We start from the raw sequence: 23,488 nt of genomic DNA, 5'->3' as shown, positions 1-23,488 counted from the left end.
TAGAGAAACACTATGGTGGTATTCAGACACGACTGACTGTCCATATTTTGTTAATTAAGAAAAAATCCACTTATACACCGACAAACCAATACGTCCTTTAAATAAAATGAAAACTTATTTAACATTATCAAAGGTATAGCCCTGCGATAGACTGGCGTCCTGTCCCGGGTGTACCCCACCTCTAGCCAGCTGACAGCTGGGATAGGCTCCAGCCCCCCCGCGGCCCTTCACAGGACAAGCGGTTACAGAAGATGAATGAATGAATGAATGAATTAATCAAAGGTATATGGATGACATGCGGTAATTTAAGCTAAAGTGTCATATTAAATGTACACATATTATACTTATTATAAAACCTAAGTGCAAAAGTACCTTGGACTGTATGTACAATTCAGTTTATTTCCATAACAAGCATACATCATGTCTATGATCTGTTAAAGCACACGTCATAATACTCTTTAATTACACTGTAGCCACACACTTATTTGAGTGGATCTTTTTTTTTTTTTTTTTTAGTTACAATGGAAATCTACTGTCATTACTGTACATAGTACAAACTATACATGTCACGTAGGATATATTAATGTATTAAGTGTATTGCAGTGGAGTGAATAGCCACGGGAGGTACAGTACGTTTTTTCAATTCTTATGCTAAAAATCCCTTGAATTTTCACAAAATGCACAGCAGGTGGCAGCAAAACACTGCTTTCCACTCTGCTGCAGCAGGCAGCGGACACGTGCTGCACAACGCTTAGGATGCAGACGAATGCACTCATTATATACAAGATATAAACAAATAACTACTGAAATATAGTTAGATATGAGCTCTCATGCATGATAAACAGTGTGCCACTCAGAGTGTCACATCACTTGAGAATAAGCACCACTTAGTTCGTGTTATTAACTACAGTATTTACATGAGTTAGTTAGGCAGATAGAGAATATACCACACTGCGGCCTCTGTGTCCGAAAAGTCTCCTTCAGTTTAACAGAGTGACCAAAATCCAGTTCTGAGTTGAAACGTGGTTGCGAGCAGCAGATAGCGTAAAGAGATTTGAAACCCAGATCTTATAAGACTGAGCTCCTCAAACGAGAACCTGGACAAGTCGGTATAGGTTCGTAACACTAGCCGTTTCTAAGGAGTCTGAGCATATTCATTTGCGTCTATGCAGATACCAGAGAAAATTAAGTCCTTTTTGAATTCAGAACAGACAGAAATCCCTTTATAAATCAAAATCTGCAGTAAAAGTCGACTGAAAAGCTGATTAAGGCTCAAAAGAAACTGCCTGCTGGAAATGTGTCCTAAAGCCATCCATCTAGCCAACACAGAGACTTACAAACACAGGTTTCTTTAAGGGCCCTTCCTGGAGAGGAGAAACTAAATGAAAGTGGACCAAATAAAGGTAGACATGTACAGAAAGTGTTAGAAAAGCAGGAGAAACTTAAGGCAATGTCCAATCACGGCGAAACTAGCCCAAAAGTTCAGAAAAAAATGAGTAGGACTCTCTCTTTCCTCCTCTCTGTGACTAACCACAACAGTTCGTCTGTCTGACATGTGCCTTCGTGCTCCGCGGCGAGTCCACATTTCCGTCGTCCTCACTGTCCCGTCATCTCCACGGATCACAGCTCCCGGTGGCTCTCGGACCGCTCCGACCCTACCGGCAGGCGCACGTGTCCACGGACATGCCGGGGTAAATCTTTAGCACCATGTTCCTGTCGGGGTCGAGGAAGAGGACGGCGAGGGGGCTCATCTTGTCCGGAACGCAGCACGACTCGGGGACGCCGGGGACGATTCCCACGACTCTGACGATGCTCTGGATGATGGCATGGTTGGAGGGACGCGCCACCTGAGGAAGCAAGGGAACCATTACTGCATCAACTGAGCAAGGGCTGTTTAACTTCAACCAAGGGCTAATATCTATGGATTTTTCTGTTGTTTGAGAATTTGAATTAAATTTGAAAAATGCAAGGATGTTCTTTAAAGCTCTTCTTTGTCCATTTCACTAAAATACAGAGAAAAATTACAACTGCACGAGATTCTTCGCACAGATTCTATGTTACTTCTGTGCACTTCTGTCTATTTTAAGCTCACTGACTACCAGTTTAATTCTGCAGAAATAAACTCTCTCATCCCAGCGGGTGATTGTAAAACAAGGTGCAAATGAAAAAGTTATTTGTTTGTGGCTCACTTTAGGTATGGGGAATCCACAGGTCCCGGCGCAGTAGTAGGCATCAAACGACTTTGGCGCCAGCACCCACTCGCTCCAGCCGATGTCAGCAAAGTCCACCCTCAGGTAGCGCCTGGAGCAAGCCCTGGGCTCGCTCCACTGTCTCCTCCTGGCCTTCTTCATCGTCCTCTCATCAAAGCTCAGCACTTGGGGCTTGCTCAGGCCGCCCTCGCCGCCCACCTGGCCCTGCTTCCTCCCCAGTTTGACCTCCGCTTTGGCTTTAGCCGGGAAATAAGTGTTCTGCCACAGTTCGTGGTTCTTCAGGGTGTTGAACCGGACCTCTGGGATGTCGTTGGTGTGGATCTGGTGGTGGAGCTCCCTCCGGACCCTTGAGGCTGAGCTTGAGGCTGACGCGTCCTCCCCGACATGAAATGGCCCGTACCTCTGAAGCGACGTGGCCACGCTGTTCGGCTCGTCTATAGCTTGATCGTCCAAATATACCAAGATGTACGGCAGATTGGCTTCAGAGAGGCGTTCTTGGCCGTGGGGGCTCCTCTGCTGCACCCGGGCGGCCTCGAACCCCATATCAAACTCCGCCATGACCTCAAGCTCTTTGACATCCCTGGCATGTTTCACCACTGCAGTTACATCCCTTGTTTGCCAAGAGCCCTTCTTGAAAGGAGACAGAGTTATGTTTCCCAGCGGTGTTGCTAAATCCGAGTCTGGGGACGATCCATGGAAGAGGAGGTGCGAGGAGGGAGGATGCTGGAGGCCGGCAGACGGGTGGCGGGGCCTTCTGAAACGCCACGGCCTCTGCTGGTGGCGGGGTCGCTTGTAGAGAAAGTGGAAAGAGGCGAACAGGATCAGCTCGGAGTTTTGGATGGAGGACAGGTTGAACTGGAACACATCTTTGCCATGTGAGACTCCTGGGAAATTTGAGAGGGAATCGGAAGACAAATAAAAAGGCTGGCAAGGAACAGTTCAAATATCACTGAGGACACATTTTCATCCTGTCTTTTTCTAATTGGACAAATAACTTCGAACAAGGATTGTTCAACAATAGCTCTGAGGGGTCACCTCTCTCTGAAAGGAACATTAACGATGAGTGAAGCGATCACATTGCTAACTTGAACCGTTCCCCCCCTCTGTTCTTTTTCCTCCTTTATCATTTCACTCTGGCCCGTTTGACTGAAATGAAAAACAGCATCCAATATATCATCTGCAAAACGTTGCTCAACACATCTGACCGGCACAAGAAGCAGCATGGAAAATATTAAGCCCGGCACGGTTAAGTGCCTGCCTCATGCATGACCAAAAACCTCATCCTAGATAGCTATACTCTTGAAGCCCAACCTTGTCTCCTGCACTTCCACCACAGCCTGAAAGACAAACATTAGGTTGGTCCAGCAGGTCTGTCGTGGGCATATGGAAATGCTTACGGGAGAAAGAGCTCCTCTGAGGCTTTTCGCTAGAGCAGTCGGTGTCTGGGTGTGATAATAGGCTCTTGTCTAACACCTAGGCTGTTACAGCTACCGAGGAACTAAACAGTGTTTGAGACTAAAAGTCCCCCAGTTCAGTAAATCACTACACTGACGGAGCACAGAGGTGAGGACGTTTAGCCCAATGAGGACCGAGGGCTGCTGTGTGATTGACAAAACACCTGCACTTATGGTGTTTAGGAAGTAATGAAGATCTTTAGAGGTATTATTTTGTGAAAGGACGTTTTGAGTTTCTGCCTACACAAAGGGGGCTCTACGAATGAAATGTACAAATAAAAATGTTAAACTTAAATGTAAAAGGATCACTATGGTTGGAGAATGAGATAAAACACTTTTATTTAGGGAACAGTGTGGAATATTTAAAAAATTACCAAATAAAGACTATTATTTAGGTTTACATTTGTTTGATTGCTTCAGGAATAAAAACTGATTTCTGTCTATTTTGTGCTGATTATGGGTTATTAAAGTTCAATCATTAACACTCCATGACACAATAGTTTCTGAATTTTTAAATATAGTGGTTTTAGAAAACACCTAATAAATATTATTAGTCAATAATACCAACAGTTAGAAGATTCAAACCGAGATGCGGTTGTTTTCAGTCCAGTAACTTTGTCAGAGGAAGAAATAAAAGATGTATGTACTCACTCGGGACAGCTTTAAAACTCCTGACAGTGTTTCCTTCCCTCTGACTCCGTGGCTCTTTATTGTACCTCTCGTACACTTTAAACATGTTGACGGAGACCATGTCCCGGTTCGCGCTTTCCTGCGTAAAGACGCGCGGCTGGACAGCCAGTGGAGCATCGGTACCTTGACGCGCGGTTCCATCCGGACTCTCGAATGCGAGCTGACCCCAGCTGGACCCCAGAATCGCCGGCAAAAGCAAGACGTGAAAAAGCCGGCTGTTCATAGCTGCTGATCTGGATGAAAGTTCCATGAAATTGAACTTTTCTTAGTGAAAACAATAAAAGTAACACTCGCTGATGATTTGTCCGTGGTTGATGGCCACCCAGACTTCAAGTCGGTATCCGGGTTATCCGTGACAGACCCGCACTCCACGGTTCACGGTCTACAGCTGTTTCTACAATGGGAGGAGACCCGGGCTGGACGCAAGCACGAAGCGCTGCTGCTGAATGACAGGTCGTGACGCCTCTGAGCGCACAGGCAACGCAGCCCATGAGATGAACTGAGTATTGACTGACAGCAAAGTACAGGGCTTCTTAAGACAGCCATAACTTTTATTGAGAATAACTTCACCGTTCTTCGTCGCTGAGAGTTATTTGATGGCATCAGATGTTGCTTTATTTAATCCGGGAGACACCAATGCAAGAAACAGAGGTCTTGTTTCAAAACTGCCAAGCGTAACATGAAAGATCATAAAAACTATGTGGGTGACTAGGCAGTATTACTGGAAAATGGTTGTGCCTGAATATTGCTCAAATGGGGTTTCACCCGTTTTATTCCAATATTTGGAGCAACTGTCAGTGTGAGAGCAGAAAATGTGTAAAACATAACGTTTGTGGAGGTGCATTAAAAAATACAGAAAAATAATCTATCTGGGGTGCACTGGAACAAGCCTGATCCACAGAGGCCCCTCCCCTCAACCCACAGGACCCAAAGGCCCCCACTAACAACATTCTGTTGATAGACACCACAGGACACCCTCAGAAGGCCCATGTCCATTCTCTGATGAGTCACAACTGTTCTGGAGGCACAAGGGAGACCTACACAATATTAGGAAGGTGGTCATAATGTTATTCCTGATCAGTGTATATACACCAATTCTTTGTCCAGTTTTAAATAAGCTAAGAGTTAGGTGGAGTCATGCACAGCAAAGATAGTGATGGCTGCCACAGTAAGCTTTAAAACCACTCTTCGGGAATCACATGTACAGCTAATGGTGGTTGGGAAGCTAAAGGCTAACAGGCTACTAGGATAACAGGCTAACGGACAAACTAGTGCTAATAAGTCACAAATGTTGCTCATGTTGTTTTTATTTTTTCTGTACTATGTTGTTCACTTTCATTCTTGGGATTATGTCGCTTGCTATTGCTTAGAGCTGTTAGCTTGGTTTCTACGTAACTTTTTTTGACTGTCTTCTGTCTCATAAATGTCAACTGCTTCCTCAATTTGGACTCTCTGACAGTATTTTATTTCAAAGGCCAGTAGTATCCTTGCTTGTAGAAGAAGTGCAGCAAATTTAGAAAGAACTTATCTGACGGTGCACGAAAAGGGGGTACTACTGAAGAGGTCAAAACCCCAAGAACACATAGTATTCTTGGGGTTTGTGAGCATCATTTTGTGTTGCACTGTGTACGACAGCTAGTATGCCAAATGTGCACACATGTTTGCCAAAGTTAACTCCATGCAAAAACAAATACTCAACCCTTAACGTAAACTGGTGTACCAATACTATCCCAAGGGTTGTATGTACGCACTAGGTTAGTTAGGTCTGAGTGGTCAAAATAAGTCACCACCCTAAACTGGAGATGAAGATGGTAATTCCAGTCTCAGGATAGCTGACTTGGAACTGTTAGGATGGCTGCTCAAAGCACTGATAGGTGGGTGGTGAATCCCGTCTAAGAGATAATGGCACACAGCAGCAGCAGAAGAACCATCAGACTTCTTCTTTCTGCGTTTCTGATGCAGCACAATGGTTTCCCTGTGAGAGACATGGCAGTGCACTACTGCCACCATGGGTCAGACAGCCATTAAAATACCTCATACTGGTCCTGAGGGGGGATCACAAGGCGCTCTTTCACACCACTGTGTCCTACATCAGACATGAAGGACTCCTGGGACTTGGATCCCCTTCAGTAGAACATTGATGTGTTTAAAGGTCATGCGACTTCAGTGAAAGATTGAGATAGCATCAGTCTCCTCCTAGTGAGTAATCAAAAGCTGTTATCACTCAGCACGAGGATGTCTAATTGTTTTTAATGGCTTCAGAAGACTAATATTGCTCCTGTGAGTTTTCTTTTTGATGGGGTTGTGCATTGTGTGCTGACTAACTTGGTGTGAAGTTGGGAAAGGTCTGTTACACTGAAACATAAATCTGTTGGAAGCAAAAGCATTAATCATTTGATCAAACACTTAAAATGAACAGCGTTACCCTGACAAGCAATGTCTTGGGTCATGCCAAAAAAAATAAAAAAAACAACTCTTCTCTCTCAGAAGCAAAGGCAAAAGTAGCCCAGGCTGGATTACCAATCGATCCCTTGGGATTTGAGGCCCTGAAGGTAGCTTGATGTTGCGTAAGTGCCACAAAACCTCTGAAGAAGGTCAGGGAAGATGAATGGGGGCACAAAGGGTATGACTCTGATATTGGAAACCACTGCCCACATCAAGTGCGGCGTGTGTTACGACCCGGCTTGAGGGCCGCAACATGAAGCAGACGCCAACATCAGAGTTACAGAAATAAAGGGTTTATTTGATTTTTAAAAAGGAAAAAAACAAAAACAAAAACAAAAAACAGGTGAGACGTGGTGAGTCTGTGTAGCAGAAAAGCAATGTCTCCTAAGGCTTTTCAAGCAATGCCCTTTTATCCACACCTCCTCATATGTGGTTGATTAGGACAATTAAGCCCAAGGACGCTGGCGCTGCCACTGCAAGGCCGGTAAGGGTGCAGAGGTTAACAGTTAAACAGTTAAAAATGGTTTCGTTTAAAAATCACCACAACCTGGTAGTTTCCTCAGTTTAACCAAACCTGGTGGCAGAGCAGAAAAGACACTGATGATGATTGATTGGGCAGAAATGGTAAACTGCACAATTGTTAAAGTTAAGTTCTGCAGGACTTTTGCCTACGTATGTACGTAGGCAAAATATGCATGAAGTTGGTATTGCTTTTGTTGATGGGCGGATCAACTAATCCATTCATGTCTCACTACGTAATACTATATGCAAGGTATATTATGATTTTTGCACTTATTCCAGAAAAAAAAAAGAAAATGTTTCTACTAAGCTGTTGAACTTGTTGGACCTTCTTCGTTCATTCCTTCAGCCAACTCTTGAGTAAAGGTTGTCTGCGAAGGTTCATCCAAGTCGTGGTATATCCAAAAAACAAGCTTGCACGTTCCAAGAAACTCTACAAGTTCAGTTGCCCTTGCTTAAGCTTGTTTTTTGGATACTGGAAAAGGTTGTTATATGATTTATAAGTTTGTGATGCTTGGATACATAAAAACTGTTGATATCTAAGTCTTTCGTATTGTTAAAAAGCTGGTGTATGTTCTACCTCTGGCCATGGAAACCGAGTGCTGGAGGCTGTGTGTCCAGAACTGTGGTAAACGCCCCAAATGACTAATCTTGATGCTAAACTCTGGCATCAAGATTAGTCAGATGAATGAACTTAATCTTCACCCATGTTATCACTGAATCGGATCTTTTTCAATCCAGTGATTTTTAAGGTCTTGATGTTTGTTGTCTTACGGTGAATACAAGGTTAACATTGCGCTCCTCTTTCTGTTCATTGCTGCAGACTGGTAAAACGTGAGAGAAGCTTTTTCTCACTTCTTCCAAGGGAACATTTGCTGTTGATGTTTTGACTTTTTCTACTATTAAACTCCCTCCACAGCCAAAGGGATTCAGTTCCACATTGGCTCCTTGTCACCGAGCCAGAACTGCTTCAGCGCAATGATCAGCCACCCCTTCAAAGGTAATTTAAACCCATATGAGCATTTGTCTCACCCGCAGCAAACTCTGGAAGACCCCTCTCTTAACAGCTTCCCTGCCATAGGAGACGCAGGGAAAATGTCAGATCGGACGTTTAGAAAGACATGGCTCATAATTTACTCAATTGAAAACTGTTATATCCAATGAGCGTAAATTCTCAATGATCATAAAGTCACCTCATTATTGTGGATTTGCTGCCAGGGATCAAAGGACCGTGTCCGGGCTCTGTGTCCCACACACGTCAGCCTGGTTACCAGTAAAGCTGCTAAACAAAGCAGAGAGTGTAGAACGAGAGAGGAAACATCGAGAACCAGCCATTATTAGGTGTTTAAGCACAATTATTAAATGGCTTTCTATTCCACAGGGTGTTTTTAAACCTCCTTAATGAATAAAGGTGTGGATTAAAGGACCAAAATGTAGTTTTTCAGTTTTTCTAGCAGGTCTGGAGGAATGGTTTGAGAATCAGTGAAATAGTCCACTTTCTTGCTGAGACTAAACATAAAGCCTAAAGCAAGTGACTTAGCTTAGGGGAAGAGGAAGCCGAACCTAGAGCCTTCTTCCTGTGAAGCCTCAGTGCTAGGTATAAATATTTATCATATATATCGTTTAATTGACTCTAACTGGGGTGTAAAAAACTACTAGCTGTGGTTTTACGAGGAGATACCATTGATGGTAAAAAAAAGTGGACGCCATGACAGCTCCTCAAAAGTGAAGCCAAAGCAAGTAGAGCTCCCCCTAGTGGCTGGCTGCAGTATAACTCCACCTCCTCCATGTTAGTGGATGGGACTTGGGCCAAACTAAAAAAACTGTCCATTTTTCTGGGAAGTTTAATGTTAGTTATTTTTTTGACACTATGAGAATATAATGTGACATCATGATAGCTGACAGTTTCCACTGACAGAGTTTCATCTTCCATTTTCAGGTGTAAATTACACATCTGGTAGTCCCACAATAGCTGCTGTCCCCCTGTGCTCGAAAATGGCTAAAAGCAATTTTAAACCGATAGACGAAGCTAGGCTAATTGCTTCCGCCTTTTCACAGTCTTCATGATAAGTTAAGCTAACTAGCTGCTTTTATATTTGACATACAGTCTAGAAAGGACTTAATACCACTCATAAACACTAAAATAGTGTACTCTGTAAGCCATTATCCACTTATTTATCTTTTTCCGTGTTACCATAGCTGTGCACTCTCAAAAGAGAGTAGCGCTACAGTAAGAAATAATTGTACAGTAATAGAACTACCAGACCGACCAGCGAGCCAAAATTCACATCCTCTTTTATACACTGAGACTCATTTAACATTTGTCATTCATATGACATCATAGTTGAGTCACCTCTCCGCCACCTCCTCCTTTTTCTTCTTCTTTGCACGGTGAAATTGAAGTTTAGCCCCCCGAAATATGCTCTCATTCACAGAATATTTGACTGGGGTGCTCATCAGGACAGGGGAGGAGGACAGACGAGCCCACCATGTTTCTTTTGGCCCGAGACTCCATCCTTCATCCTCCCCCCTTTTCCTCCTTTTGACTTGTTTTCATACTGCTGGCTGCGGCTGAATGACCATTCATGCTCGCCGATGCTGGATATGGATGTTTGTGTTTGAGTGTGTGAGCGTCTGAGGGCCATGACATCCCTTCATCTCGAGTCTGCCAAGACCCCACCGCCACCCCCCCCCCCCCCACCCCCGCCACACACACACACACACACACACACACACACACACCATACCCCAGACCAGTCAGGATTCTGTGCCATACCTCCCTCATAGAAAGCCATAGTCGTGCCACTTCAGCTCACATCAGCATCACTCAAACAAGAATGACAAGTCCACTCAGACACACACATACAGAGCCCTTTGGCTCTCTCTCTGGGAGATATCCGGTTGTCTCACGCGTTAGTGTTGCAAGTAGATGCAGCAGTGCCAATTGAAAGAGGAATGTCTGCTGGAGTCAGAAGGGGAAACTTGCGCATAACAAATTTATTTGCAGTTTGCCAGCCTTTATGGTAAAAATAATGTAGCGTCTCACAAAAGAAACCACATTGAAATATTTGTATGACTATTTAACAATTGAAAAAAATATCTAGAAATATGGTGACTAAAACAAACTCTCTGTTCCTGCTTCAAAACTGACTTGTAGCTTGTCAGGAAAAGCTAATTTACTCATTTATAGTAAAACTATGATTTTTTTTACAACTTGGACACCAAAAAGACTAATTTCCGCCAACCAGCGGTTCTGTTGTTAGTGATAATGTTTGCATGAGATCTGGTAACATGGTGACAAAATAAGTGTGCACAATAAGACTGGTAGTAAAAAACTTTGGCACTCGAGCCAGAGCCAATATAAATATAATCAGGGCCTGATTTCCTACCAATGCTGAGTCACACTATTTTAAAACCCTACCCATTATTAAACAAAAACGATCCCACACACACTACTAGTGGCAAAGTGACCCCTTCCAGGATGTGAACTGTTCATGTAACTTCTGCTGTCAGAAAAGACCTCCAACACTAAAGGATGTGTATAAATTCCCAGAAAGCCCTTGCAGGTTCTCTGAAGCGTGGATGCTTCTATCTTGGCCTCTTTGCTGCCAGCCCCCCCGATAGATTTCAGCTTGACCCTGTGCCATGGGGCTGTCAGAGTCACACATGAGGACCTGCTCATTTATCATCCCCCGCTGCAGACAATGGGGCCGATGACTAACCGAGGTAATGAGCTGCTCTCGGGCTGCGCGAGGGCTTCCCTCCTGAGGTCCAACTAGCATGTGCAGTATCCAAAACCACAAGAACCAGACAAACCCCACACAGCACCACCCCCGTGTGGCTCCACGCAGACAAGGCCAGCAATCAGAGTGATGGATTTCTGGACTGACACGCTTTTCCTCAAGTGGCCCAATTAGGAAAATACTTTTGTAGGTTTTTTTTTCTTTCTTTGGTTACAAAGCTAAGTTCTTATTGTACCTTGCTGTCAGATTCCGCGGTTGATGTACTGCATGGAGGCCAGAAGATGGATTGACTTTAAGGAGGAAATTTTGTTTCATTATGGTTAGGAATAAGGGGTTAGGGAAATCCCTTTGCACAAAAGGAAAGTGAGAAACCAGATCTTAAGGTAGGTGCTGAACTCAAAAACCAAAGAGAGACAGGCGCAAAAAGGCCTGAAACCTTGCAGACAGACCAACATGCACTTTTGAAAAACGAGCTTGCTGCAGTATCCAACAGCACATTTCCAGCGAGCAGTTTGAGGGACTCACTCAGACCTCACTAATCATAAGAAAAAAACATATCACAGGGAGCCTTTGCAGCCAAGGCCCGAACCTCACCTACTCTGTCTAAATCCAGTGTCAATCTGTGACTGTGTGACGGATGAGACTGAATGTCTCCCACGAGAAGAGCGTTCATTAGTAAATGATGATCACTCTCCGTGAGCGTTGTCAGGACTGCAATTTTCTCCGGGGGAGTTGTTTTGGCAGTCTCTCCTCAGAGGCCCCCGTCTGAGAACAATCATCCACGACGTGTTTGTCAGTTATTTGAAAAATTGACAACGATCTCAAATTGCACCTATTATTCACATCTCAGGCTTCTGGACCAGCTGTATTTTAAAAGCCAGCCATGATTGCATATCTTTCTTTGCCAGCAGGAACTGATCGCAGGCGCTCCAGTCAATTTCACGCTGGTAATCGGCCTCACCTTTTCTCACCACCTTCAGATTGTACTGGAAACTCAAAGGTGACGAGGCAAGCAACAAGTAAAGATGTTATTTTGTACAACAATACATTCGTCTCTTAAAATTCTCTATACTTCATTAAATATTGATGTTAAAAAAGAGTCATTAGTCTAGTTTAGGCTGAGAGGAAGAGACTTTGCATTTTATTCCAATATTATATTTAAATCAACCAGTGTCTGCAGTTGGGAGCGTCTTTGGCACCTTGGCAATGGCCGGACCATGATAGAAAATAAGACAGTGAAGCTTTGCAAACAAGTGCATAAAAAGCAATGTGATGTGAGTAAGCCAACGACAATGTCACCTGAGCACTGACTGTCCCAATACGCAAATATTTGTCCAGTGGAATTAAGAAACTAAGGACCATCTGATTGTAAGGACTCAGTAGAGGCCAGCTCTGAACAATGATTTATATATTTAAAGTCCATATATCTATCTGCTATTGATAGTGCTGAGTTGCTGCCTGTTTTTATACAGGCTATACATGTCTGCAGCGCACAATATGTAGCACATGACCTATCTGTGAGGGTTATCCTTCCTTGAGCAAAGGAAGGATAAGATTGTGGGGATAGATGATTAGAAATCATCTCTTTAACACCTGTCAGACTCAAATTTTAACTTCCACTGTACATAGACATGTATCATTCCTCTTTACCGTATTTAATATACTTTTCTTTTAGAAAATAATTAAAGTTCTGCATTAGACTTATAAGCCAGGGTAAAACGAACCCTATATGCAGAATGCATGCTGTGACATTTTCATGCTGCACGAAGCAGCCGCAGGATCTTTAAAGATTACTGGCCTTTAAAGATGCTACAAAGCAAACGTAAAGTTCCTACGCTCATGTTTGCTTTGGCTCTGTATTGTGGAAGTGCCCTCTCTTTATAGAAAGACCCCCTGTTGTTTATGCCTGTGATGAGTTGAGAAAGAAGGAGCACCGCGCTCTGTCCTCACTTCTATACATCACTTTGAGGACTACCCTACAGGAAGGGGCCATTTTCCCATCATCCCTCAGTCAGCGAGGCTGTTACTCTCCACGTTAATGGACCAAATGGACTGACGACTGGCACCAAGCGCTCTCCATCTTTCCCTCCCTCCCCTGCTTTATTACTCTATTTTTGTATACTTTCGCTCTCTCCTATTCCCGGCTCTGCTTATGTCTCTCTCTCATTTTCTCTCAATCCTGTTTTCGGCATCTTGGCTCTGACGTCCATAACTCGCTTGTCATGTCACTGTGATGTGCTCCGGCCCCACTGAGGCAACCTGCGGTGTGATTTAGCTTCAAGTTGATTTTCGTGCAGAGTGATACTTTGTATGTCAGTGCCTCTGTCAGTCGCACACAATTCGGACGCAGCGAGGTTTTCCAGCCAGCTCTGAACTTTTTATTCTCTTTTCATGCGAGAGAATGGAATTAAGTCGGTGCATTACAGGCTTCACTTTTTCTGGCCAGGCTCATTGTTTTCCTTGGCCGCTGCACTTTAAAGTCTGTTGAAACGGGCCCTTTTTTTTTCATGTCTATAAATGGGCTCTTTTCATGAATCCATGAGGGAATGCTTGCTTTTTGAAGGGGTTTAAGAGGATACTGCGCCATACTCAGCCAGGGGCCCAAGATTTGTGCTACATATTCACACACTCCATCATATTGAGGCTAATATGGTATGGCGGCCTCGCTGTATATGAATTGTCATGGTATTTGTCAAGATGGCTTGCCAAAGTGCTGGAGACAGGAACAACTGGAGTGGTGATGAGAGGGGTTAGTGAATTGCTTCCCGTCTCCGAGAGCTGATGAGTGAAAGAGCGAAGGAGGCAGCGGGCGCTCAGAGCAGAGATAGCAGAAGTGATGGGAGAAAACACTAAGATATAGCTTGACATGTCCTACAGTTAAGACAAATTGCTTGTCCTGCACAGTCAAAACATAGCTAGTCTCTGACTGCAAACAATACAATTTGCAAAATGTCCTTAAACTCCCCCCAAAAGACTGATTTTTAAGCCTTAAATTAATTGACATTTTGGGAAACACAAATGTTCCCTCTTAGCTTAACATAGAGTTGGGACAGAGGGGGAAAGCAGCTAGCCTCAGTGTGTCCAAGGCTAACACATCGTCTTTTCCTTTAGGCCGGGTTCTCTACCAGGGGTGTGGGAGCTTGAGGATCCTGCGCAGTATCTTAGCTCTTCCAAGGACTTTTCTGGTCAGAGATCCCGGATGTTGTTCCTGGAAACTGTTGGAGCCAGTCTCCAAGTTTGGGAATCACAATCCCAAGTGTTCCATTCCCATTTCACAGCTCTTGTCCATGAATGTTTTGTTCTTGCACCAATGGTTGGTGACTGGTTCTCCAGCATTCGACATGGACCTTGTTGAGGTGACGACTGAGCTGACGTGACTTGTGTTTCTTGCTCTCATTATAAGTCCTAGTTCAAGGGCTCAAACCAGACAATAATAAACTGAAAATAGCCTTGATCAGAAACTGAACACCTACCTCCTGTACCAAAGTCAGTGGTGGTACTGAAAACTAAATTCTTTGGAAGCACTTCAACACTCAGGCACACAGTCCATTGCTAGTTGGCTTCCAGCTGGTGGAAAGCAGCCTGACTCTGTTAAGAAACACAAAAATGGAGAGGTCTTGTGGACATTAGCCATGTTTCCATATTATTCTCAAGCAAATTTGAAGTAAACGTTCGAAAAAGGGGTAAAGGAAAAAGAGGTTTGTACAAATTTGGTACGCTCACATCTACTGGTTTGACCCAAACAAACTAACTAGCACATACATCCTCAGAAAGCGGCTGTAGAACAATAATTCAAATGCACGCAGAACAACATCAGGGGTCACGCACACGGCAGACATCTTCTTCTCTAAAAGATGAAACAGCTGATCAGTCATGTGAGCTGAATCATAGCTGAAGCTAAGACAAGAATTGAAAATGTGCATCAATATACTGTATGTTTTACAAATATGTCTACTCTGAGAGTGCACACTTCATATTTTAATCTCTTTGGACAGAGCCAGGCTTGCTGTGTCCCCTTGTTTCCAGTGTTTATGCTAAGCCAGTCCGCTACTGGGTGTAGCTTCAGATTACTGCACAGATTGGTACAGAGCGGTATCACTTTCCTTGTTTAACTCTTTACAAGTGAGCAGAAATGTGCACTGTGGCAAAATACTGCCCCTGCTGTAGTACGGCTCCTTTAAACAGAGAGGGAGTTACACTGTAGTTTAGCTTTTGCTCTTCCTGTGGATACCGGCTCAAAGCTCGGTCCTCCGCTGCTGGCTGCAGCTTTTCTCCAGGGAGAAACGAACTTACTGTAATATTTCTAATGGTCAGTTTCCTGCTGGGATTGCTCAAACTGAAAACGTCCGTTCTCATGGAACTGAAACCTCCGTCCAAACATCAACTAAATTGATGTTATATTAAGGTTATTTAATGGTAAAATGATCAGCATTTGAGGTTTGGGAGGTGTCCAGTCGCAAAAAGTCTGAGGCGATATTATGTTACTCAACCTTTATGTCTTGTTTGCAAAGTTACATTTGCTTTCTGCTGTTAACTTTGGTTTATGTGCTATATTTTTTGCATTCCATGTGAAATACTTGGGCGGTTCCTTCAGCCTCTCAATATGTTCATAGATATGTAAAAATATAAATAATATAAATAAAAAGTATAATGAAGTGTGTGTGTGGATTATACAAGGATAAAAAATATGGGGTAATGTATATACATCATGTAATGATATAAAAATGAAATATAAAAATAATATATGCAAGTGTGAATATACAATATATTCAATATGTAAGAGTATGGAATATGGAATGAGCATAAGATATACTGTCTGCCTGTGAAGAAAGTGTTATATACACTGTTACTCATAAATAAATAATGGAATAATTTAGTTTTCTTTTCTTATTCCTATTCATATGCATCAGTTATATCTATATCTATAATCTATATCTATCCATATCTGTATCTGTCTATATCTATATCTAGATATAAATATGAAGAGGTAAGTATATGAAGAATGTGTATAAAACTGTACAACATGTGCATATACAGTATATACAATATATACATGATATCTTGTTCAATAAATGACTATTAAAGTATAAAGTATATGAAATATAAAAAAGATGTAATTGATATAGAAGTATAGGTTATATAAATTCCATATAAAATAATGAAAAAAATTATCATTTCAGTAAAGATATTGTATGTATTATTTTTAATTATATGTCCTATTTCAGATCATATATTACACAGGTGTCAAACATATGGCCCGCGGGCCAAAAGTGGCCCACCAGAGGGTCTAATCTGGCCCGCAGCGTGAATTTGCAAAGTTACATAGAAGACAAATCTTTTAATGAAAGTAACTGCTATCCCTAATTTGTCCACTGTTTTAGTAAGAGAAGTGGACAGAACACAACACAGAGACCCAGGACTGAACAGCAGACCACAATGTACTCAAATTGCACTTATTTTTCTTACAGAATTTCATTTTTTTGAAGGGTGATTCATTAAATGTAATTTACTTGATCTTCTTTACACCAAAACAAATGGACTCATAGGTTATTATGCTATTATCTTACTGGACCGGCCCGCTTTAGATCGAATGGGGCTGTATGTGACCCCTAAGTAAAATGAGTCTGACACCCCTGATATATTAAATGTACATTCAGAATGGAGTTTCCTTCACATCTATCAAACTAAGTGCTTTTCAGGACATTGTTTTAATTTTTTTGTTCACCATTTAACTGTTTTGGTTCACTCTTACCATTACAGAGTCGTGAAGAAGCCATGCTCATTTGCAATTTGTTTTATTTCAGAAATCATTCTCAACATTATACAGACGTTTTGGTATCACTGCTATAAGACTGCAAAGTGACCTCTGCAATTTCCGCTGTAATTCTCCATTTTCACTGACAATAATTAGCTCACATTTATATCGTTTCAGATTAAACGTTATGTGCATGAACACACACACAGCTGAACCATTATCCCTAAAAATTATTCCCCTAATCTTCAACCGCACACCACTGTCCTCTCTTGGGTTGCCGTTAACGACCACATGACCCACTCCTGACCTTTGGACATCATTTATCAAACTACCGCGAACTTTCAGCCCTTTCTTTTCATTAACACATCCCGTCAGTCAGTCTGACAGTTTTCTGTGTTGGGTGTGTGTTTAGAGTTCATACTGCTGCTTTCTGCCAAACGTCTCTAATTAAGACATTTGATATTGCTACTTCATATTGCTGCAGGAGAGGAAAGAAGGAGCTGGATTAATATGTCATTTCATAATTAACGTCCGTTCTGTCTCAAGCTGAAGGTCCAAAGGGATAGGAAAGAGGAATGAAAAAAACTATAATGTATAGCCAATGCGGTTTAGTGTATAAATACAGTTAAATTATAAAAAGCTGAGACACAAATTTTTCCAGAATGCACTATTATGACCCTGTCAGCCGTTTCAAAACATGATCCACCTGCAAATATAATCCTGACTAGCCATGTGCCTTGTGATAATCAGTTAAAAAGCTGACTACTGGCTAGAATTGGAACAGTGTTATATACTTTAATGCCTCACTTCAAGTATAATGAAGATGTGGTTTTCTTTTGATTCATAACACAACAGTAGCTTCCAGGTGCTGAACACTGAAATCTGTGCCTAATGCAGCTGTAACTTGCTGTAACTTGTGACAACTGTGTCAGAAGCCACCATGGCAAGGCAAGTTTAGCAAGCTATTGGCCAGGCAACTTTATGCAAAGGCCTAATGAAAGGATGGGGCAACATTTTTCTCAAACAAAATCTAAAATTATCAAGAAAATATGAAGAAGATAAGGCTAAGTTACAAGATATTAACTTACCATTAGCCTCTTCCATTTCTGAAAACGTTAACATACATGTCACAGCCCTGATCTTATTGAAGAGATCTACTTACAAGATTTTGAATACCAAAAGACAGGGCCGTTCTTTCAGTAATTTCAACACGACCCCATTTGAGGCCAGTAAAACTGCAATAAAATGCAGTTCTTGTAATTGTCGCAAGATGCTAGCTGGAAGAGGGCTGTCTCTATATTGTACTGAAACAAAAAAGTCAAACATTGTCTCTTTATTATGAGTCAGTTTTAAAAGGGGGTTAAAAGGGGGACATTGACTAGCTAGCAACAAAACCTGTCTTAACTGACACTCAACACTTTCTGCACAAAAGCGTCACTAGCGCTAACGCTAATTGTTAATGCGGCGTGTACAGGTAGCCGCATAAGTGATGATGATTGGCTAAGGTAGGGTAAGATTTCATGGTAAGCCAATCAGCGGCAGGGCAGTGTTCAGTTGGGCGGGTTTTGTTTACACACAAACGCGCGCATAGCAATATCACACAAGCTATCAGAGATGGCAACGCAGATTTCGGAGCATTCAGAGGTAAAGTTGCCGTTTTCAAGGTGGAAGTATAGGCACTACTTTAACCTCATTGGGGTAAAAGGCAAGAACATACACGTGAAGTGTACATTAGCTCAGAAAAAAATTCAAATTCTTATTTAAACATATATATATTTTTTTATTAAAAAGTAACGCAGTAGTTACTTTCCCTGGTAATTAGTCACTTTTATAGTGGAGTAATTCAGTTACTAACTCAGTTACTTTTTGGGAGAAGTAACTAATAACTATAACTAATTAATTTTTAAAAGTAACGTGCCCAACACTGTAGTTTAATAATTTACTGTGAGACACACCATCACCCATCGCTGCCTGCCACTGTCATGTTAAATCCACAGCTTATCCTTATTTATGAGGACAGGTAGAAGGGGCTTAGAAAAACATCAGAAATTACAAAATATGATGATTGGATATCGACGCTGAAGCAACGCTCTTTGGGCAAAACTAACATCTACGTGGAAATGACCCAGATGCCTCGAATGAATCCCAAAACCTAACATCTGAGGGAACCTGAGCAAGAGTGTGGTGTTTAGTGGTGGAAAAAGAGAAAAGGTATGATACAGATAACAGGAGTCTTTCTGATTTGTCAGCAAGATCAATTTTCAGGCCTGAGTGCCAGAAAATAGGTTTGGTAATTGAGTTTAAACGAAGGGGAAGGGGAAAAAGCCAGAAACCAAGAATAAGAGAGAACATAGGAGAAACAGACGGGGGGGGGGGGGGGGGGGGGGGGGCAGCTGAGAAAAAATGGAAATAGTTGCAGAAACATCGGAAAGGTTATAGGAAAAAAAGGACAGATGCAGGCAAAGACAGAAAAAGAAAGACGGCTCTATTTCATCTCATCAGTCAGACAGGTTCATGAGTGATAGCAGCCAAAGGCCTTAGCGAGCTGCCTGTCCCCGCCGCCGTTCGCCCTCTGCTTTATTTCATCGTGAAGGTTTTATGCGTAGAAAAATAACAAGACGCGGAGCCAAGTGGCTCGACGGTTGAAAGCAAGGACAGAAAAAAAGATCTGAACCCTGTGAGACAAAAGACTTCTGTTGTTTCTAAATCAACGTTAATTTTTAACTTGGCGGACCCCCGCCTGGAGGAAGCCTGTGGTAAAGAAAAGAAAATGAGTTGGGTTATTTTGTTCCCGTTTGCCATCTGAGGCCTGTGGTTGTTTTTTTATGCAAACCTTGTGGTTTTAGCCTCGAAGTTTTGGATTTCACCTCTGCCCCAACCAACACCCGCAGCCCTTCCAACCCAGAGGAGTTTTTGACCAAATGGCAATGAATTTAAGGAAAAGCTTCATCCTGGGGTTTGTCCCATTGATGAAATCTTTATGTTGCGTTTGTCCGCTACATAATTTATCCTGTCTGTGTATTTTATATTCAAACTCTTGTCTCTCAAGTGCAAACGTACAGTAAAAGGTAGGATTTGTACAGTGTCAGAACATTAAATTTTATGGCTCTCAGTGGGTTTCACAGCAGCAACAATAACAACGAAGAGGAAAACTTGAGTGGTGAAAGTACGATATGAGCTGTGCAAAATAACTTATACTTCCCATGCCTTTCCTGTCTTCATCGCCATTAGTCACTGGCATCCCTTGACTATTTAGACCTCTCAGAACAGCTAGCAGTGAGTCTGCGAAGATTCTCAGTCATCTAGCAAGCTAAATTGTACACACAAAAGCAAAGCAGATGAATTAATGGACTGGTATTGGCCACACTGGATTGCAGAACTGTAAGAGATTTCAGAAAATATGTTTTGATATTTTTTGACATCCATTCCCAGATGTTTCTCTGGCTACAATTCTCATCTGGCATACATAGTGTTTAGGTACTGAAATGCAGGCCCTTGTTTTACACTGCTTAGCTGGCCCTGCTAAATGAGGCGATAGTGAGTTTAAGCTACTGTGTAGGACTCAAATATTAATGAACGTCTATTACACCCTGTATCTGTTTCATGGAAACGCTGCAGCACTGGTAGAGATGACAGTTCACCAGAACCGAAAAAGGAAGTAACTGTTGCAATTTAGTATGTCACAGCAACTAGAAGTATATGGCAGGGATTCAAGGTTACAAATGTAACCGTGGGTTCTATGAGTGCCTTGTTTCTGGAAGTCGGAAAGAATGAAACAGAAACCATCCTGTTTCAGAAAAGAAGAGAAGCAATCCAGTGTTTAGAAGAAGGATTACAGTCTAAAAAAGACAGTGACCAAGAGGAAGGACATAAGTGATTTACCACTGGTGTCTTTTCCTTGGAGAATGCTGAAAGAACAGAGGGGACTTAGGGAGTGTAGTGTGTAGGCATACGTCATATGTACCTCTCAACAGTGTTTATGTAATAACCACCACCGCCAGACGTAGGAGACGAACGTTCCACACTGTGGCTTAAGACTTGGTTGTCTGCTACATGGCTTCTGCACTCAGTCAAATGTTGTTTGAGAGAGTAGGACATTCACATAGTAAAATATGATAACATTACCTTGTTTTCAGAAGTTATTTCCTCTACAGCTGTAGAGCTTGGGTCAGTGTCAACTATTTTGCTTTTAACAGTTTTTTATAATTAAAAGTAAAATTACAACAATGTGAATATGATATTAAAAACGGCAAATTATTTAAATATTATTAAAAAAAAACAGTCTTAAATGGTGACTTTCAATAACACAGTAATAATACACTCCAGATTTCTACATATGGATGTGCTTTACAGATGTGCTTGCCATATAACACAGAATCTTGCTTGTGCCATATCACTTCAGACTAGATCCATTTTGACCCAGTGATTTTTATTGTGCACACAGAGCCATCATGTAGTCCTGGATGTTTTATCCTCACCAGGGGAAGTCACAGTAGCGTAGATGCGGGTGATGAACCAGTGGATCGTGAAGGTTGGCATGTGGGTCAGCTGGCACAGACCATGAGCGATAGAAGGAAGAGATGAAGCTGGCTTCATATTTAAAGTCCACCACTGGCTTCCTTAGCACTGCCGCCATGACAGTGACTAAATCATTTCCCAACTTGGTCATAGACATAGGCTGAGTTTACCTAACTAATATGGCTGAATATGGTCTGAATATGAAATACAAACAGTTACAGATCCATGCGAAGCTGCTAACCAAACACAACCCCTACGAACGGAGTGGCCAGAGATAGAAAGCAAGATAGAGAGACAATAAAGGTTCAGAAAAGTGAGAGAAAATAGCATGAAAGAGAGCAAATATTTAGCCCTGTGTTCCGCTCTACATTCACCAGGAGGAAAAGCATTCCTGCATATTCTCTCAGCTTCAAGACGTGAAATGAAAAAATTCCATCCATTGCCGACGATAAAGACAATGTTATTGCAAGACTCGCAGTGTTGAGTTACATGATGTTTGTCTCCCTGGAAACAAGCCCATTGGAGAGGCGGTGGAGTTAGCAGCCGAGATCAGAAACAGGTGAAGGCTCTCTGTTGGACGTGCTCACTCTGGATGTTAATATGGTCAAATGTGACAATTTTCTCCTCAACAGCAGCCGCATTCAGTGTGTGTTTTGGGTGAAAACAAATCTGAAACACCATTTAGATCCAGACACCGAGGTGCACCACTGAAACACAAATAAATACATGTTTAAGTCTACGAGGCAGTGACACAGCCCTTACTTTATGTGACCGAGCTAAACGACTGCGCGCTTCACGTCAGCGCTATCGATCTCCATTTACAGGGTGCATGCGTGCATGAAAGCCAGGTCTGGACTTGATTGGGAGGTGAGCGTAGAGGCGGTCAATTTGTCATCATTTGGGTGACAACTTGTCTGACTGACACGCTCCCCCGGTGACCTCTCCGTGTGCTTTGAAGTGATAACAAAACTGAATGTGCGCGACTGTGTTTCAGAGAGGGAATAAAGGAAATATGACAACGGGGAGGGAACAGGAGACGTTAAAGAGAAAAGCAGGGGCTCTGGGTTAAATGGTACGATCGCAAACTTTTCCAGACCTTCAGAAAGATCTGTGGTTATTGCGGGCAAATGCTAGACCAAATTGATTTTGTGGATAGTTTTCATGCATCTCTCAGATTTTCGGTCTCACCTTGTATCAGATCTGGAAAGAGCTTGTTGTTCCTTTACTTGCTGCACCGATTAGAAATATTTTGCCCTCATAAAAAACTCAAAGTTGCTAGTTATTTTAACTACAAACCTGCACAAATCAACTATTTACCGTTATTTTCGTGAAAAGGGTTTGCACAAGATTGCACAGCTTAACACGGATTTCTCTGCGCCATTGTTCATTAATTGAATTAATCGCTAGAAACAATACACAATAGCATGGTTAAGGTTTTATGTCCGCTAACATTATTAAGTGGTCAAATGCTTGCAGCATTCTAGGACAATTCAGTCACATCGAAAACAAAGCACACAGTTAAAAGTACAGACAGAACAGTATTCACTCACAGATGTGTGGATCTGCAACCGATTCACAGCTCCGGGCCTGTGTTAATTTTCACAACCATTTTTGATTTAGTCTTATAGGCGGTTTAGGCTTCTGCATCAGTTTGATTCCTTAGGGCAGACCCTAGCGCTGTAACTGACGTCCACATCCCCAGAAATGTAACTACGCACCGCAGAGAGGCAGACAGCTAGAGCTGTGATTGGTCCACTTGGTAGTAGCGTGTTTGGTTAACTGAGGAGGTTCGTATAGATACAAACATCTGTATGTGAAATTTTGGTTGATTAAAGTTTCAGTTGCCATTGTTAAAAGTGATCCAACAATGGCAACACTTAATTATTACATTTAGTCAAACTGCAACTAACAACATTAGTTTTGGCAGCATGTTATACGTCTTCCTCGCTCAAAATAGTAATCAGATTTTTTTTTTCTCACTTTAGACCAATTATAATTAAACTTGCATAAAGTTAAATCCAGGTAACAGGCTCTGTCGACACTACACCCTGAGCACATGTGCATCCCCTTCCCCTTCGATTCCCCATACCCCACAGCAGCCTGCTGTGCTGTCCTTACGAATTTATGAGGTTGGATCACACGTTGCAGGTAGAT

At 42.3% G+C, this 23,488-nt stretch overlaps 1 protein-coding gene across 1 annotated transcript; it reads right to left on the bottom strand.

Moving 5' to 3' along the window:
- Nucleotides 1–381: 381 nt before the first annotated feature.
- gdf10b (growth differentiation factor 10b) lies at nt 382–5,204 on the bottom strand. Its single transcript, XM_084568228.1, has 3 exons — nt 4,316–5,204; nt 2,190–3,094; nt 382–1,847 (listed from the first exon to the last, which is right to left on the bottom strand). The coding sequence occupies exons 1-3, from the start codon at nt 4,602–4,604 to the stop codon at nt 1,656–1,658; spliced, it is 1,386 nt and encodes a 461-aa protein (XP_084424354.1). The 5' UTR covers nt 4,605–5,204; the 3' UTR covers nt 382–1,655.
- Between the last annotated feature and the right edge of the window lie 18,284 nt (nt 5,205–23,488).

The sequence above is a fragment of the Chelon labrosus genome (genome assembly GCF_963514085.1).
Source record: "Chelon labrosus genome assembly, chromosome: 19".
Classification (NCBI taxonomy): domain Eukaryota; kingdom Metazoa; phylum Chordata; class Actinopteri; order Mugiliformes; family Mugilidae; genus Chelon; species Chelon labrosus.
Note: the sequence above shows the minus strand (reverse complement) of the source record. Positions and strands in the feature narration are given on the sequence as shown.

Bases quoted from the DNA above. Each gene is read 5' to 3' on its own strand.
- gdf10b (XM_084568228.1), bottom strand. From the start codon at position 4,604: ATGGAACTTTCATCCAGATCAGCAGCTATGAACAGCCGGCTTTTTCAC. The intron at 3,095-4,315 runs GTGAGTACATAC...CAAATTTCCCAG, and splicing joins GAGTTTTAAAGCTGTCCCGA to GAGTCTCACATGGCAAAGAT. The intron at 1,848-2,189 runs GTGAGCCACAAA...TTGCTTCCTCAG, and splicing joins GTGGATTCCCCATACCTAAA to GTGGCGCGTCCCTCCAACCA.